At 47.8% G+C, this 16,316-nt stretch overlaps 2 protein-coding genes across 2 annotated transcripts; one reads left to right on the forward strand and one right to left on the reverse strand.

Moving 5' to 3' along the window:
• Nucleotides 1–3,283: 3,283 nt before the first annotated feature.
• LOC123141556 (MEIOTIC F-BOX protein MOF) lies at nucleotides 3,284–5,103 on the reverse strand. The gene is made up of 3 exons (XM_044560664.1): nucleotides 4,077–5,103; nucleotides 3,801–3,959; nucleotides 3,284–3,716 (listed from the first exon to the last, which is right to left on the reverse strand). The coding sequence occupies exons 1-3, from the start codon at nucleotides 4,965–4,967 to the stop codon at nucleotides 3,615–3,617; spliced, it is 1,152 nt and encodes a 383-aa protein (XP_044416599.1). The 5' UTR covers nucleotides 4,968–5,103; the 3' UTR covers nucleotides 3,284–3,614.
• Nucleotides 5,104–6,560: 1,457 nt separating this feature from the next.
• On the forward strand, nucleotides 6,561–9,934 carry LOC123144912 (E2F-associated phosphoprotein). Its single transcript, XM_044564171.1, has 3 exons — nucleotides 6,561–6,744; nucleotides 6,923–7,088; nucleotides 9,485–9,934. The coding sequence occupies exons 1-3, from the start codon at nucleotides 6,663–6,665 to the stop codon at nucleotides 9,738–9,740; spliced, it is 504 nt and encodes a 167-aa protein (XP_044420106.1). The 5' UTR covers nucleotides 6,561–6,662; the 3' UTR covers nucleotides 9,741–9,934.
• Nucleotides 9,935–16,316: the final 6,382 nt, after the last annotated feature.

Genomic DNA, 16,316 nt, shown 5'->3' on the forward strand with positions numbered 1-16,316 from the left:
ATCGGTACGTTACTTGCCCAAGATTCGATCGTCGGTATCCCAATACCTCGTTCAATCTTGTTACCGGCAAGTCACTTTACTCGTACCGTAATGCATGATCCCGTGACCAGACACTTGGTCACATTGAGCTCATTATGATGATGCATTACCGAGTGGGCCCAGAGATACCTCTCCGTCATACGGAGTGACAAATCCCAGTCTCGATCCGTGCCAACCCAACAGACACTTTCGGAGATACCCGTAGTGCACCTTTATAGTCACCCAGTTACGTTGTGACGTTTGGTACACCGAAAGCACTCCTACAGTATCCGGGAGTTGCACGATCTCATGGTCTAAGGAAATGATACTTGACATTGGAAAAGCTCTAGCAAACGAACTACACGATCTTTGTGCTATGCTTAGGATTGGGTCTTGTCCATCACATCATTCTCCTAATGATGTGATCCCGTTATCAATGACATCCAATGTCCATAGTCAGGAAACCATGACTATCTGTTGATCAACGAGCTAGTCAACTAGAGGCTCACTAGGGACATGTTGTGGTCTATGTATTCACACATGTATTACGATTTCCGGATAACACAATTATAGCATGAACAATAGACAATTATCATGAATAAGGAAATATAATAATAACCATTTTATTATTGCCTCTAGGGCATATTTCCAACAGTCAGGGCACTCCGCCTCCTCCTTCGGCAAGTGATCAGGGCACTCAACCTCCTTCTCCGGTGCGTGGCGGCACTCCGCCTGCGCCGACGCGCCCGAGCAGCCAGCCTCCTCCTTCTCCGCCTCGTCGGCAAGGGTGGAAGAGACCCGCCCCCGCTCCGGCTGCTCCGGCGCGTCGTAGTCCTTCTCCTCCGCCTCGTAAGCAAGGAAAGAAGACAGCCGCAGCCGCTCTGTCTGCTCCGGCGTCTAGCAGTACAGCCAGAGGCAGGAGGCAATACAGATTTGGTCCATCTCTCAAGCCTCTAGAGAAGTTACCATAAGAGATGACCGTGGAGGAAAGCAAGAAGATCGTGGAAGCCGAAGTGAGGGACTACTTTCAAGCGGTGAAAGCAAAGAAACATCCACCTCCGGAGGAGAAGATAGATCCGGTGAAAGCGAAGCGTACTATCGATGCCTTGAAGTGAGCACCACCTTCTCCGCCGCAATCCAACTATGATCGCATTATTCAAAGGTCATATATCGAAGCGGAGCGGTCGGGAAGTACTATCAGTGATCAAAGGTTAGCAGAACGATGAGCTAGGAAAAAAATTGCCCAGCTCGGCGAACAAGCGAACCAATCGTGCCCCCCGCTCAAGGTGTCTAGCGATATCGTCGCTAATCATCCGAAGATTTTGCCCAATACCAATCTTGGAGATTACCTGCCCGACGATGTACATTATGATTTCTTGGAGGTGGACGAACACAAATACCATTACAGGAAGCCTCTCGTCAAAGATGAAAGATCTCTAACAACGATGATGTGAAGATTCGATGATTGGTACATGAAAACCTGTAGAGAGTCTGGGGGGATGAATACTTTGACGCTGAGAGTTAAAGAGGAGCATGACCTCGTTGGAATTGATCTGTTGTCCGTTCCATTTGAGGAGTTCTTCCAGTTTTCAATCAAAAGGCCCTCGATAAATTAACGGTCACTTGCTACTGTCTGTAAGTACTACTTCTGTCATTAAGTCTCTATATATAGCTCAGCTCTTTCATTGCATGTATATATAATTACCCTCACTATATTATGCAGATTGAAAATCGCCGAATTGAAGAAAAGACAAATCGGTAATATTGAGTTCATTAACACAAATCTCATAGATCAATTTACGGTTGAATTTCAAGCCAAAGATACCGAGGCCAACTTGCTACGATCGTTGGTAATAAATCAAAACAAAGATATAATACTCTTTCCTTACAACTTCAAGTGAGTGTTACTGTCTTGTGCATATTCGGTTTTCCTTATTAGTCGAGGTTATAGTAATGTAATTGATGAGTTATGCATGCGTGCGCAGGTTCCACTATATTCTCCTAGAGATTAAGCTTGAGCAGGGACTAGTAACCGTCTTAGACTCGAGATGAAAAGATCCCCAGGAGTATGCGGACATGACTGAAATGCTCGAGAAGTAAGTTAAATCGATCATTATCGCACCATATCGGCAACTTTGTTCACTTCCTGATATCAAGTAATTGTTTTCTTTGTCTGGCAGAGTTTGGAAAAAATTCACCGCAAAAGCTCCGGGATTGCCGGTGAAGCTGCGATTTAGACACCCGAAAGTAAGTACTACTAGCTAGTTCCGCGCATCTCCTAGTGATTCAAGCGCTAGTTTCATCAATACCATTTAGCATGCTTGCTTATCAGTTTGATTGACCTCTATTTCTTGTAAAGTGGTTGTGGAGGGAAGCTGGGAATAATTACTGTGGATACTACGTTTGCGAGTCCATCCGCCACACGACCTGTGAGCGGGGCTACTCTAAAAAACAATATGAAGTGCGTAAGCAATAATATTCACAATTTTATTTTATTACCATCATTTGTGTTGAGTTTCATTAATTCATATATATGTATTGACCCCCTTCTTCAAGTTAATAGATGTTTCAGATGCGGGATGAACTCCTAGCACCAGATCGCATGCGAGCAATTCAAGAGGAATTGGCGGCATTCTTTCTTGACCACGTGATCAATAAAGACGGAGAATACCATGTGGACCCTGAGTTCCTATATAATTAGGGGATTATATTGTAAGAGATCTTATATTGTATATATGTAGCTAGTAGCGTCGGATAGATATAGGAAAACTTGTTGTTCGACCAATCTCTCGGAGAAGGAGAGGTCGATATCACTTCTCTCTGTATGCATATGTTCATGACGATATTCTGTACTTAACGGTTTCCTTCATTTGCTTACTAGCTAGCGTGTCGAGTCATCTCTATACGTATAGTACGTAGCATCGACCAAGCACGGAGATACGAGAGGACACTTCTCTCTATTAATTAGCTAGCTAACACAATATATGAAACACCTAAATTAACCCCCCAAAACCCCCTAAACCCACCCCCTTTCAAAAAAAAACCTCAGCTCCTGCCAGCTGCTGACGCGTGGATGCCTTTTGGCCTAGTTGGTGCTACCGACCGGGACCAAAGGCCCTCCTCCTGCCTGGGCTCACCGCAGAGGCCACGTGGAGGCCCATTTGTCCCGGTTGGTGTAAGAACCGGGACTAAAGGTATAAGGCTTTAGTACCGAACCTTTAGTCCCGGTTCCCCAACCGGGACAAATGGGCCTTACGAACCGGGACAAATGGCCCTTTTTCTACTAGTGATCCTGTGAGAGTAATAGCCAACTTTATTATATGAGTGAATATATATGATGTCTTTAGATGACATCGCAAATATCATTTTGAGTATTATTAGTCATAGTCATGCTCTTACAAATCCTCGGGGCAGAGAGAAAGCAGATGATAGCAATGTTATCTGCAAGAGTTTTTCTTGGTTTCCTGTAACCTATTTGAATACAAGCATGCTTGTGTTTGAATTAAATAGAACATTTATTTGATCAACGCCCACGTCCCTTCATTGTTGCTTAGCAAATGCCGGTCTTCTGGACGTTCTTCAATCCCAGCAAAAGCTCAATGATCCACCTGTTGAAGATCGCCCTCCTTGTGACAGTTGATCTCCCTAAACTTGAGGTTCAGACACATCTTCTTCGACTCGGTCCAATCTTGCGGAAGCTTTAATTTAAGTTGAAAGTATTAATGATCCGTGCAAGCTTAACTGTTATTTCAAGTTGGAAGTAAGGGGAGATATCTAAGTACCTTGCAATTCTGCAGAGTAAGTTTCTCGAGGTTGGGAGCATTGTTCAGAAACAACTCTAGCATGTTGTATACTTCACCGGTCAAGTCGCACTCGTCCAAGAGCAATGTAGTCAGGTTATGAAATTTTGGCAAATCTTGATGTCCTCGCTTCATCCTAATCTGAAACAGAGAGGAACTCAGTGTCATAAAAAATTGCTTTCTTCCTCCCCGTGTGTCTGTACTGCATGAAAGATAAGCCAAGGAAAAAGAGAAGCTCTCGTCGGCCATAGAACGCACCTTCTCTAGCGCCAGGAAGCCGGAGAGCTCTAATCTTGTCACGTTATAGAGATTGCAGAGAAGCTGGTATTCGTCGGCCCTGCCGACCCACCGTCTCGTGGAACGGACCGATGCCTCGACGAGCGACGGCGTCCGGAACACCCATATGCCCTGGAACTCGAGGACCAGACGTAGAGAAGTAAGGGCAGGAGCGTCGACGAGCGGGGGAGCACGTTGCTTCATATCCCCTCTCCTCCAGCAACGGTCCATGACCAGCTTCTTCAGCGTGGGACTGGTCACCACCTCCCCAAAACCAATGGCGCAGCTGGTGAACTCGACGTGCTCCAGCTGAGGGCACACGGAGTCGCCGAGGCCGCCGCTGTGTAGGATCCCGGTGAGGCGCGCCGTCTTGAGGCGGCTTAGATCGGAGCGGAAGCCCATGAGACGCAGGTCGACGGTTATGTCGTAACTGCTCTGGATCTCGAGCGCGGCGGGACGGTAGCGGTCGAGGCAGCCGTGAACCCACTCCAGCCACTTGATGTGGAGCGGCAGCCTCCTGCGGCTGGCCTGCAGATGGTCGACGACGTGCAGGCGGAGCGAGTCCAGGTCCAGGGGCAGGCCGTCGCCGCCGTCGCGGCGGTCCAACTCCAGCAGGAGGAGGCTGTCCGCGAAGTCGTCGAACCTTGCCCACTCCTCGAGCTCCACCGATCTGCTGCTCCTGCCGTCGTGGTCGGTCGACGCTGCTTCGAACTCCCGCTGGTCGATGTCGAGGGACAGGCACAGAGCACCACGCCAGACGTGGCGCCACCGCCGCGACAGAGCCGTCGTCTGCAAGACCTGCCTGGCTCCCAGGGAGGAGACGATGCCCTGGAGCAGGCAGTCCGGCAACTTGCTCAGCCTGTCCGGCGCCATGGCAAGGCAAACCGGCCCCTTGCCCTGGGGAGTTGATCGGATCGGCGGACGACGAGGTTTGTTTGTATCTTCCGATCCGCACGCTCCACGCGGACAGGACGTTTCTGTTTACAACTTGTCATTAGGGATAGGGAAGTGTTAAAAATCTGGCGTGACAAATCGAACGCCTTGGACGGCAAATTATGTTGTCCTCAGGATTTGTCAGGCTTGCTGGAGAAAATTGATATCCTCGCGGCAACATAATTTGGTGTCACGAATGTTCGATTTGCCATTTACCTAAAAATCCGACGTTCGATTTGCAGCGAAATCTAACAAAATAATATCTCATATTATCCTATGAATAAGTCTAGTTTGACTTGTATTTTCATTTTGCATAAAGCATTGGATTTATATTAAAAACTTAATTCGACTCAAATTCGAGGTATGTAGCATAAAGGTATCAACTGTTCGCATTTGATTCTAAGACTCGTGCAATGTATTCCTATATTTGAATCCATTGATGCATCTTTTAGGATTTGTCAAAAATCAGATACCTGCAAAATTCATAGGTGGGCACAATTATAAGTAATAATTAATGCTCTAAATTTTGAAACTTCAATATTTTGGAAAAAGAGATTCAAAAAATATTTGAAATGTTGGATTCAAAGTTTGCACAAAGTATGAAATTCAGTTAATTTTGAAATGTATTTCAGTTAATTTCAATAATAATTCAATATATATTTTATAGAAGTTTCAAATGCATTTGTCATGATTCAGTAATATTTTAATATACTTTACAATAGTTTTGAAATTCATTTCAAAATTTTCAAATGCTTTTGCGATGCGTTTGGACCATGACACGACACTATTGTAATACATTCCGTAATAGTTTCAAATGCATCTGAACATTTTCGAGTTGAAGCTGCATTTGAATCTATTGCGAAATGTATTGAAATTACTTTATCATTACTGAAATTAAATGAAATGCTTTTTAAATTAACTGAAAAATTACTTTGTGAAAAATTGAACTCAGCCAGTTTTTAAGAATCTAATTATAATATCGCCTTAAGCAGTAACTATGGAACCCCATAATGGCCTAGCCACTAGCATGACACATTAACTATTACATTATTCCAAAAAATCCAAAAAACTATTTTCATTTTAAAATGTCATCAAAACTAATTTTAAGAAAAACTAGGAGTAAGGGTAAAGCCAAATCACCAGGGAATATCACACAACCAATATTTTCTTTCTGATTTTGCAGGTCTCTTTGATAATACAAAAATATTTATATGAAAACATTGCATGTACTTTGACTATGAATATTCATATATTTTGAAGAAAAAGTTTCTGCATGTGGGAAAAAATGCACGTATTTTTTAAGAAAAATTGAATCGAGTTGTTCACGCATGTTAGAATATATGTCAATGTAATTCTAAAATTATTTATTTATTTTCTAAAAAAGAACAATAAATTTGAAAAAAAACAAAAGCAAAACAGGAAAAAAGACAGCAAACGAAAGGAACACGTTACCGGCCCGGCCCACCAGTGTTTGGGCGGCGTGTCTAAGGCGGCATATACTAGGATTTGCCGCCTACGCTGCTGCTCGGTCTCCGCAGGCCGCATCCTCTTAGATAGAGAAGAAAAGGAGAAGAGGAAAGAGCGAGAGGGCTGGAAAGAAGTAAAGGGAGACTGCGCCGAGGAGTAGGAGGATTCATGGAGCCCGAGGCCTCCAAGCAGGGGGAGAAGCAGCCGATGGAGGCGGAGGCCGGAGATCCAGCAGATCCCCGCGACCTAGGTAACTTGCCCAATCCCCCCGTTTTTCCGCTGTAAATCCCCAATCCGGCAACCCCACATCGCTCAAAAGAACCAGGCTCCTGCAATCTGGTGAGATGCAGCGCATGCTCATGATGTTCTAACAAGTGCTCTCAATTAATTGTACTGATTTGCCAAAAAAATTGTTTAATTTGGTGCAGTGTCCAGCGACGATGAGATAGACTACTCCGTGGAGCCCGAGTTCTACGACCCCACCATAGACGATGTTGATGACCGCTGGGCGCACAAGCAGAGGAAAGGACGGACTTCTGACGCCGTGCTCAGCTGCCCCGCGTGTTTCACTACCTTGTGCCTCGATTCCCAGAGGTAATCCACTTGATGCTTCACATTGGGTCTCGTCTCAGAGACTACAGGGGGGTCTTGGACTATAAGATGCCTTTACATGGTTTTGACTTTTATCATGGTTCAAAGAAACTATAAGGCTTTGCAGCGATACTTTTTCCTAATGGTAAAGGTTGCATTTTTTACGAAAATACTAACGCCCACCCGCGTGACAATCTTGCATCTCGCCCACACGCATGGATCAACGTCCGTTTATGTTTGCATGAATCTTGGCATGCTTTGCCAGATTTTTTATGCCACGTAGGACTGGGCTGGTGTGTGGGCATTCATCCGGTCGCCCACACGTCCGTTTTCACCACGCGGAGGGGCTGGTGTGTGGGCGTTTAGCAGTTCGCCCACACGCCAGTTTTCACGCACGCAGAGGGGCTGGTGTGTGGGCGTTTATCAGTTCGCCCACACGTCCGTCTCCTCTCCCACACCCAAAGCTGTCAGTTGCCATGTGTTTTGCAGGTTACATGCCAACTGCCCTAGTGTGCTTGTAAGCAGATGACAACTCTCTCTTTACCCGAACATGTTATTTTGCCATGTCTTTTTTGTAGTGCTACATGGCAACTGCCTAGTGTTAGTAGGTGACAACTCCTAAAGTTTTCAAATCATGGCAACTATAGTAGACCAGACCATACATGGCAACAGCTGCAGTTGTCCAAAAATGGCATCTGGCACTTGACCTGAGATGGCAACCGCAGTTGAGCAACCATGACAACTGTAGTTGTCAGACATGGCAACTGTAGTTCAACAACATGGCAACTGTAGTTGTCAGACATGGCAACTGTAGTTCAACAACATGGCAGCTGCAGTTAAACGAACATGGAAGAGGGTCCGGACCATGGCAACTGTGGGGACGCGTGGTGACTGTCACGCGGGGCGTGCGGGACCTTGAGGTAGGAGGCCGGACGTACGGGCGTGTGGGCGTTATCTATTTTGCCCACACGTAGGTGTGTAGGAGGGACCGCGAGGCAGAAGACCGGGCGTGTGGGCATTACTTGTTTTGCCCACACGTAGACGTGTGGACTGGTTCTCTTAGATACCACACGAAACGTGTGTCCAGACCCCTTAACGCCCACACGTGTGGGCGTTATCGGGACCCTTTTTTTAAAGGTGAAGACGGAGCAAGTTATATCTCAATATCTGTTAGAAGTACTATCCCTTGTGATTGTGCTGTGACTGCCTCTGTCAACATTTATAGGATAATGGCCTTGATTTGATAAATTCATGGAGAAGTTTAAGTGATACTGATTCTATAATCATGTTTAGCAAAATTGGCGTGTGTTAATACCTTCAGGAATATATGTGAGTAAGTATTTTTCAGAGCCTCCCGCATCTCTGCGTCATACTGATCAAGTAGCTGTAAGAAATAATGAAATCTTGGCATGGTTTATTTGTCTGGGATAAATGTGTACAGCTCATTGTTCCTACACATTTCATTTCTTAATTTGGTTTTGCTTATGTGAGAGGTAACCACTGTTTTAAACTAGCATGGGGAATCTATCTTTGTAAGCTTATTCTGTTTTTTTTTTTTCTCGAATATGCACGAGTGTGCATATCATACTATAGAAGGGGGGGGGGGGGGGTAAAGAAACCCAAAAGTCTACAATTGGTGCGACAACACTGTGAGCCTTAGCTCCAACTCCCACACACCGTAAGCTTATTCTGTGATGAAATGTTAACTGCATCATTCTTAATTGTGCCTGTTCATTTCCTCAGCTATGAATATGAAAATGTACAATTTGTTTTTACTGAACTCTTAATCTGGTTTGTTTGAAAATGAATGAGAATCCCACAAGTGCAATATTCTGGAGGCCTAATTTAGTACAATTTGTTTGGTGTGTGTTGTGAAGTCTGAAACATGAAAATATCTGATTAATTGTTGTATGTTGTGAAGTCTGTGATATGATTATCTCTATAAACATTACGATGTTGTTTTGCTTTGCACAATGCTCGTAAATAGCTTGCTTTGCACAAGATAACACAACTAACCGTGATATATACATTTTGGCCTCCCGGCTCAGATATGTGCTGTGTTGTACCGAGTCCAGCATGGTTACGTTCTTAGAGCAAGTCCTCTTGCCACCCATCATGTAATTGTCTGTTTCCCATGCCTTGTACACTTACACTATATCCCCGCAGAAAAAAAAAACATGTACACCAGATAAAGTTGTCACTGTACTGCACGGCTCCTTGAGGATTCAATCGAAGCTTTCACTTCAGAACCCTGAATGCTTTAAATATTCTCAATTATCTGTCTTTCTGATTGTTCACCTTTATATTGGTACTGCTGACAATAGATTTTACAATGCTTAAATTGGTATTTTATACGAACACCAATACTAAAATTGTGGATGGTTTTGTCTGATGTTCAGGCACGAAAAGTATGTAAACCAGTACCGTGCAATGTTTGTGTGCAACTGCAAGGTCAAGACTGATCAGATTCTACGTGAGGGGAAAGGAAAAAGGAAGAATCGGAAAGTAACGGCTGTTGATTCTACTACACCAGAAGTTGCAAGCAAGGGGCCAGTTTATCACCCTGTTTGTTGTGAGATCTGCTCAACTGAGGTTGGAGTGTTTGATGAAGATGAAGTTTACCACTTCTTTAATGTCATTCCTAGTAACTCATGAACCTTCTGATGTTGTGAGAATAGTTCTCGTAGTGCTGTTTTTTGTCAATCTAGAGCTGATGTGGTAGTATGTGAATTATTTTTTCTTTTCATGATATCAAGACAAAGTTAAACCTGCCGTCCTTCATGGAAATTATATTCTGGCATCATGGATTTGGATTATCTGAAATAATAGAATTTTCAGAGGGGAAGAAACATCCTTGCAAAAATGGAAGCAAGTGGATAAACATGAATTGCATATGGTAGCTAAAGCAGCATGTTAGAGCATCTACAGCCGTTGCCCCCCCCCCCCCCCCCCCCCAGGAGGCGCTAAAAATCGGCCCCTGGGGCCGCACCGGCGCAAACCGCGTGCTGGGGATGTAATGCTCCCCAGTCGCTGCGCCCACGTTTCTTTTTTTTTGAAAAATAAAATCCGGCACAAACAAGGCGCAAATTCAACCAAACTTCGGCGAGTTCATAACATATTTAAAATATTTTACAAAAGAAGAAAAAAAACTACTACGCCCGCCGCCGCCCGACGCCCTTGAAGCTCTACATGCCGAGGAGCCTGTAGAACTGCGTGTAGTCGCCGCCGCCGCCGTCGTCGTCGCCTCCTCCGCGGCCGCCGTCCCTGCTGCACCCCTTCCCAGGTTGGCGCGGCGGGTTGGACGGTCCGGGGGCGTCCTCGTCCTCGTCGCTGTCGAGGATCACCACGCCGTTCTCGTCCTCGCGCCCACGCTTGCGGGCGGCTATCTCCTCCAGGGCTCGGCGCTGCCGGACCATCTCGTCGCTGAGGTAGTCATCTCGCGCCCACATTAGGGCGTCCTCGTCGAAGAAGCCGCGCCGGACTATGGCCTCGTACTCCGCGGGGAGGCCGGGCTCCGCCTTCAGCCTGACGAGGACGAGGCGGCCAGAGGTGGGGGAGGAGTCGGCGATGCGGACGCCGGAGCTGCGGGTGCGCTGGCTGACCGCGTGTCCTGGAGCTCCGGCTTGAGGGGTGGAGGCAGGGAGAGCCGGACGAGCGGCCGGACGAGTAGGAGGATGCCCCGGGGTCCATGTGTCTCGGCGTCCACGAGCTCCCACGCCAGCGGGAGAAGGACGGGGGAGCGGGGTACTCCAGCCTGGGCGTGTTGCCGCCCTCGATGTACTCGAGGACGGCCTCCAGCGTGCGGCCGGGCACGCCCACCATCGGCGGCGGCCTTCGGAGTTGAGCCTTCCGGAGGGCACGACGCCGTTGGTGGCCTCGAGCTGCTCGGCGTGGCGGCGACGGAAGTAGGGCTCCCACGGCGGGCTGTCGGGGGCGTACCTCGGACCTTCCCTCGCCACCTGCGGCAGAGAGGCGCAGATACACGCGATCTCCGCACGCCGCGCCGCCCCGGTGGGCGGCGGTGGCACCGGGACCCCTCCGGCGCTGATCCTCGGGCACCCGCATGTCCGGCGGGACCGGGTACTCGGCCTCATAGAGGAGCCGAGCTTCGTCCTCGTGAAGGTGGCGGCGGCCGAAGCCGTTCGCCCCCGCGCCATCGCCTGGAAAGCGCTCGGCCATGGTTGAACTGGAAACGGCGAGAAGAGAGGGAGGAACGAGGGCGTCGGCGGTGGAGAGTCTGTGCGTCACCGGCGCGCTGGGGGCGGCTTATATAGGCGGGCGAGGGACGCGCGTCGTCCCGTCTTCACTGCGCCGCCCGTGAGGCATCAATGGAGGAGGCTGACCGGCGCGGCAGCGCGCGGCAGCTTTGGCATTGATTCCGCCGCGGGAACCGAGGCGATGAGGACGACGAAGCGGTGAGAAGAGCCGAGTCGCTGCCAAGGAGGGCCCGCCGATTTTCACGCCAAAAACGATTCGGCCGGCGCCCCCAAGCACCCCCCCCAACGCGTCGGGTTCGGCCTAGGTCTGCCGGCGCCAATTTCGGCCCGAGCCGACGAAAAAGGGCCTTTGGGGGCGTGACTGGCCGATTTTTCGACGCCGGCGGACGAAAAATCGCCCGGGAAGCCTTGTTGGGGGCGCGGCTGGAGATGCTCTTACTATCTTCAAGTCATGGCTTATAAGGAATATGTACATTTCTTCAAAGGAGGGAGATGTTTTTCTAGAATGACCTATAACTGTGTTCAAACTCAACAAAAATTACAAGTACAATGCTTTAGATTATAGATCTGAGAAATCACAGAGCAACTCTTGTAACAAAGAACTACTTCCTTTGATCCATATTACTTGTCGCTAGAAAGAGTACAAAGAATTTTTTTCAGAAACATGTTCTCCATGATATCAATCTTTGCAACACAAAATACGGCCAAGGCTTTAGTAAAGTGAACTACAGCCAAACCGGAACAGCGACAATGCCACTCGTACACCTGCACATACTTCACTACATTCATGTATTTCAGAAATCCTCTTGAGTCGCCCATCCAAAAGGATGAAAAGCCATAATCCTTGAACATACTTGGGCCGGGGATGTTCCTCCAGAGATAGATGTTGTCGGACTACAAGATCCTCACCAAAACGCTAAAGAAGGACTCCAAACTCCAAAGTCACAATGAACTACACCAACAAAAGCGACAGAAATCTCTAGCACAAATTCATCAGATCCATATGAAGAAGTATATGAGGACATAAACCTAACAGTTTTGCTAAAGCACATCTAAACCTAAAACATAATTGGACACACTAAACCTGCCGAGATACAAACTATCTGGCTTTGTAAGTTCAGATTCAAAATCATGTACTTTCATGCTTACGTTGACACAATCAAGGACAAGGCCGTCGAAACTTGCTTCATCATGTAGGAGTACTTTATTTTTGAGGGAATTACTTCATCATCTACATTTTTTGAGGGATTACTTCACCACCCACTTTCATGTACGGTAGTAGCATCCATCCCACATATCGCGGAAAAAAGGTGGTCTCTCACGACCACGCCACCCTGCCTTGGGCTGTGGACAATCAAGGCAGCCATGTCGAACAAGGTTTTCTTTAAGGGTCTGTCTACGGCTCAGTCGACTAAGACTTCGCTGACGTCATCACATATAGATTAGGCCTGTTAACTAGCTCTATTTCTGTTGGGTTGAATCGGCTTAGCACTTGGGCTTATTTCATTTTACTTGTTTGTTTGTTTGTTATTTTGGGCTGGGCTGCTCACTTTTTTTGTTGTCATTAGGCCGGGCCCTTTTCTTTCTTTTTCTTCGGAGGTCACGGACGTACGGTGCCACCCGTACATATGCCCACGTACAGATGTATGTGCATGCAGATGGATGGATATGGGTCTGTAGAGTGTACTATACGTGATTAGCATGTCTACACGTGTGTCATCTTGTCACATATGTACGTATGTGTGTCACTAGGAGTACGCGTGTCATTTGACTCGCCCGCCTCCTCTTTCGGCGCACCCTCTCACAGAACAAAAAAAGTCCAGTTGCGATCGGGTTAAAACATGCAATTGCGGTCGGGTGCGGCACTTGCAGTTGTGGGGCTGTTGTCGGGCTTGCAAGTGGCCCGCCTCATCTCCCGGCGCCCACTCTGACAAAACGAAAGTCGACTTACAACTATGTTGGGGGACATGCAGTTGCGGTCAAGTGCGGCACTTGTAGTTGCGGGGCTGTTGTCGGGCTTGCAACTAGCCCGCCTTCTCTCCCGGCGCCCACTCTGACAAAACAAAAGTCGAGTTGCAACCATGTTGGGGGACATGTAGTTGCGGTCGGGTGCGGCACTTGCATTTACGGGGCTGTTGTCGGGCTTGCAACTAGCCCGCCCCCTCTCCCGGTGCCCCCTCCGACAAAACAAAAGTCGAGTTGCAACCATGTTGGGGGCATGCATTTGCGGTCGGGTGCGGCACTTGCAGTTGCACTGCTGTTTTCGGGCTTGCAACTAGCCCGCCCCTCTCCCGGTGCCCCCTCCGACAAAACAAAAGTCGAGTTGCAACCATGGGGACATGCAGTTGTGGGGCTGTTGTCGGGCTTGCAACTGCCTCCCCCCCCCCCCGCCCCGCCCCCTCCGATAGAACAAAAAAGTCCAGTTGCGGTCGGGTGCGGCACTTGCAGTTGCAGGGTTGTTGTCGGGCTTGCAACTGGCCCGCCCCCTTTCTCGATGCCCCCTCCGACAAAACAAAAGTCGAGTTGCAACCATGTTGGGGGACATGCAGGTGCGGTCGGGTTCGACACTTGCAGTTGCGGGGCAGTTGTTGGGCTTGCAACTGGCCCGCCCCCTCTCCCGGCGTCCCCTCCAACAAAACAAAAGTCGAGTTGCAACCATGTTGGGGGACAAGCAGTTGCGGTCTAGTGCGGCACTTGCAGTTGCGGGGCTATTGTCGGGCTTGCAACTGGCCCGCCCCTCTCCCAATGCCCTATCCGAAAAACAAAAGTTGAGTTGCAATCATGTTGGGGGACATGAAGTTGCGGGGTTGTTGGCGGGCTTGCAACTGGCCCGCCCCCTCTCCCGGCGCCCCCTCCAACAGAACAAAAAAATTCAAGTTGCGGTCGGGTTAGAAGACATGCAGTTGCGGTCGGGTGTGACATTGCTATTGCGGGGCTGTTGCCGGGCTTGCAACTTTCCTGCCCCCTCTCCCGACGCCCCCTTTGGCAGAACAAAAAAGTTCAGTTGCAGTCGGGGTTAGAAGAGATGAGGTTGCGGTCGGGGGTGACACTTGCAGTTGCATGCCTAGTGTCGGACATGCAACTGGCCCGCCCCCTCTCCCGCTGCCCCCTCCGACAAAACAAAAGTCGAGTTGCAACCATGTTGAGGGACATGCAAGTTGCGGTCAGGTGCAGCACTTGCAGCATGTGAGGTTGTTGTCTGGCTTGCAACTTGCCCGCCCCTCTACCGGTGCCCCCTTCAACAAAACAAAAAAGTCCAGTTGCAACCATGTTGGAGGACATGCAAGTTGCGGTCAGGTACGACACTTGCAGTTGTGAGGCTGTTGTCTGGCTTGCAACTTGCCCGCCCGCTCCTACCTGTGCCCAATCCAACAAAACAAAAAAGTCTAGTTGCGGTCGGGCTAGAAGACATGCAATTGATTCAACCTACTGATTCTGTACTTAATTCAACCTTTTGGTACCCTACTGATTTGTACTTGATTGAACCTACTTGAACCAGAAACAAAAAAGAAAGTAGATTACCACTAATCTCTACTTAATTCAACCTTCTAGTACCTCTACTGATCTGTACTTGATTCGACCTACTTGAACCAGAAACAAAAAAGAAAGTAGATTACTTCTAATCTCTACTTAATTTAACCTTCTGGTACCCCTAATGATCTGTACTTAATTCAACCTACTCGAACCAGAAGCAAAAAAGAAAAAAGACAGAAAAGACAACGGATAATAACGGAGATAAAATACTCCATCAGCAGCATCACCCATCTCCATCGGTAGTGCGACGGGAGCACACATATCTGCCCGTTCCCCTTTGAATCACGCCCAAAAACAAACAAACAAAGAAGAAGAAATAGAAGTAAAAACAAACAAATAAAACATATAAACATGATGAAAATGTATTTTTGTGTACTACATGAATAAAATTAAAACAAAAACATGTAGAAAAGACAACAACAAGTGAGAATAAAAATTGTTCATGCGTGTCAAAATGTAACTTCTACAAAACTTAAATCTTCCAAAGATGAATGATAAAAATAGGCAAAAGTAGAAATAGAAGTAAAACAGACAAATAAAACATATAAAAATAAATACACAAAATGAGAAAATAGAAAATAAATAATAAAGTAGGAAAAAAGCTAGATAAGTACACGTATCTTCTTTGTATACACACAAACCTAACAGAAAAACAAAAAAAATACAATATATTTACATGGGATACCTATTAAGAAAATAAAAAAACAGAAAAGGAAAAATGAGAAGGACCACAAGCCGTAGCCCACACAGCCCATGCAGCCGCCAGCCGCTCAAATAGAGAAAGCCCAAATAGGTTTTGAACAACAGGAATGAAAGAAGTCCACATGACCGGTTTTGAGCAACAGGAATGAAAGAAGTCCACATGACCCCTGGCGTTCACGAGCTGGCTAATTTACCCCCGAGATCTAAAACCGGGTATTTAACCCCCTGAGCTTTCTTAAACCATGCGAATCATCCCCTGACACTGATTGGAGTGGTTTTGCAGGCGGTTTTGGTGACGTGGCACGCCATCTCCACCCTGGCACGAGGGCTGTGTTTTTGCTTGATGCAAACTCGGTTTGCCATCGCGTCCCTCGTGCGCCGTAGTCGCCTCAGTAGCGCTCTCGCCGGCCGCGTCTGCTTCTTCCTCCGTTGACAAGAACTCATCAAGCTCGCGCCATGGGCAGCCTGCGGCTTCCGCCGGCAGATAACTATGTCCACTGTTAGAGCTAATCACGATTATGTTAGTCCTACCTGCCTCGGACATAGTGGTATGTACTTCTTGCATGTACGTGAGTGCTTGTCCTGGAATCAATCCAGTATGTCTGTACGTGCATATTGTATCCGCCGGTTGGCTGGTTGCGCTGCACGCCGGTGCGGCCGCCGCATCCGCGCAGCATGAGCCCAACGGAGCAGACGGCTAGACCGATCCCGCGAGCCCCGGCGGCATGCGCTAGGCCGGAGAAGTAGCTTCGGCGATGCAATCTTCGCCTGACCGAAG

This window comes from Triticum aestivum, chromosome 6D (genome assembly GCF_018294505.1).
Source record: "Triticum aestivum cultivar Chinese Spring chromosome 6D, IWGSC CS RefSeq v2.1, whole genome shotgun sequence".
NCBI lineage: Eukaryota > Viridiplantae > Streptophyta > Magnoliopsida > Poales > Poaceae > Triticum > Triticum aestivum.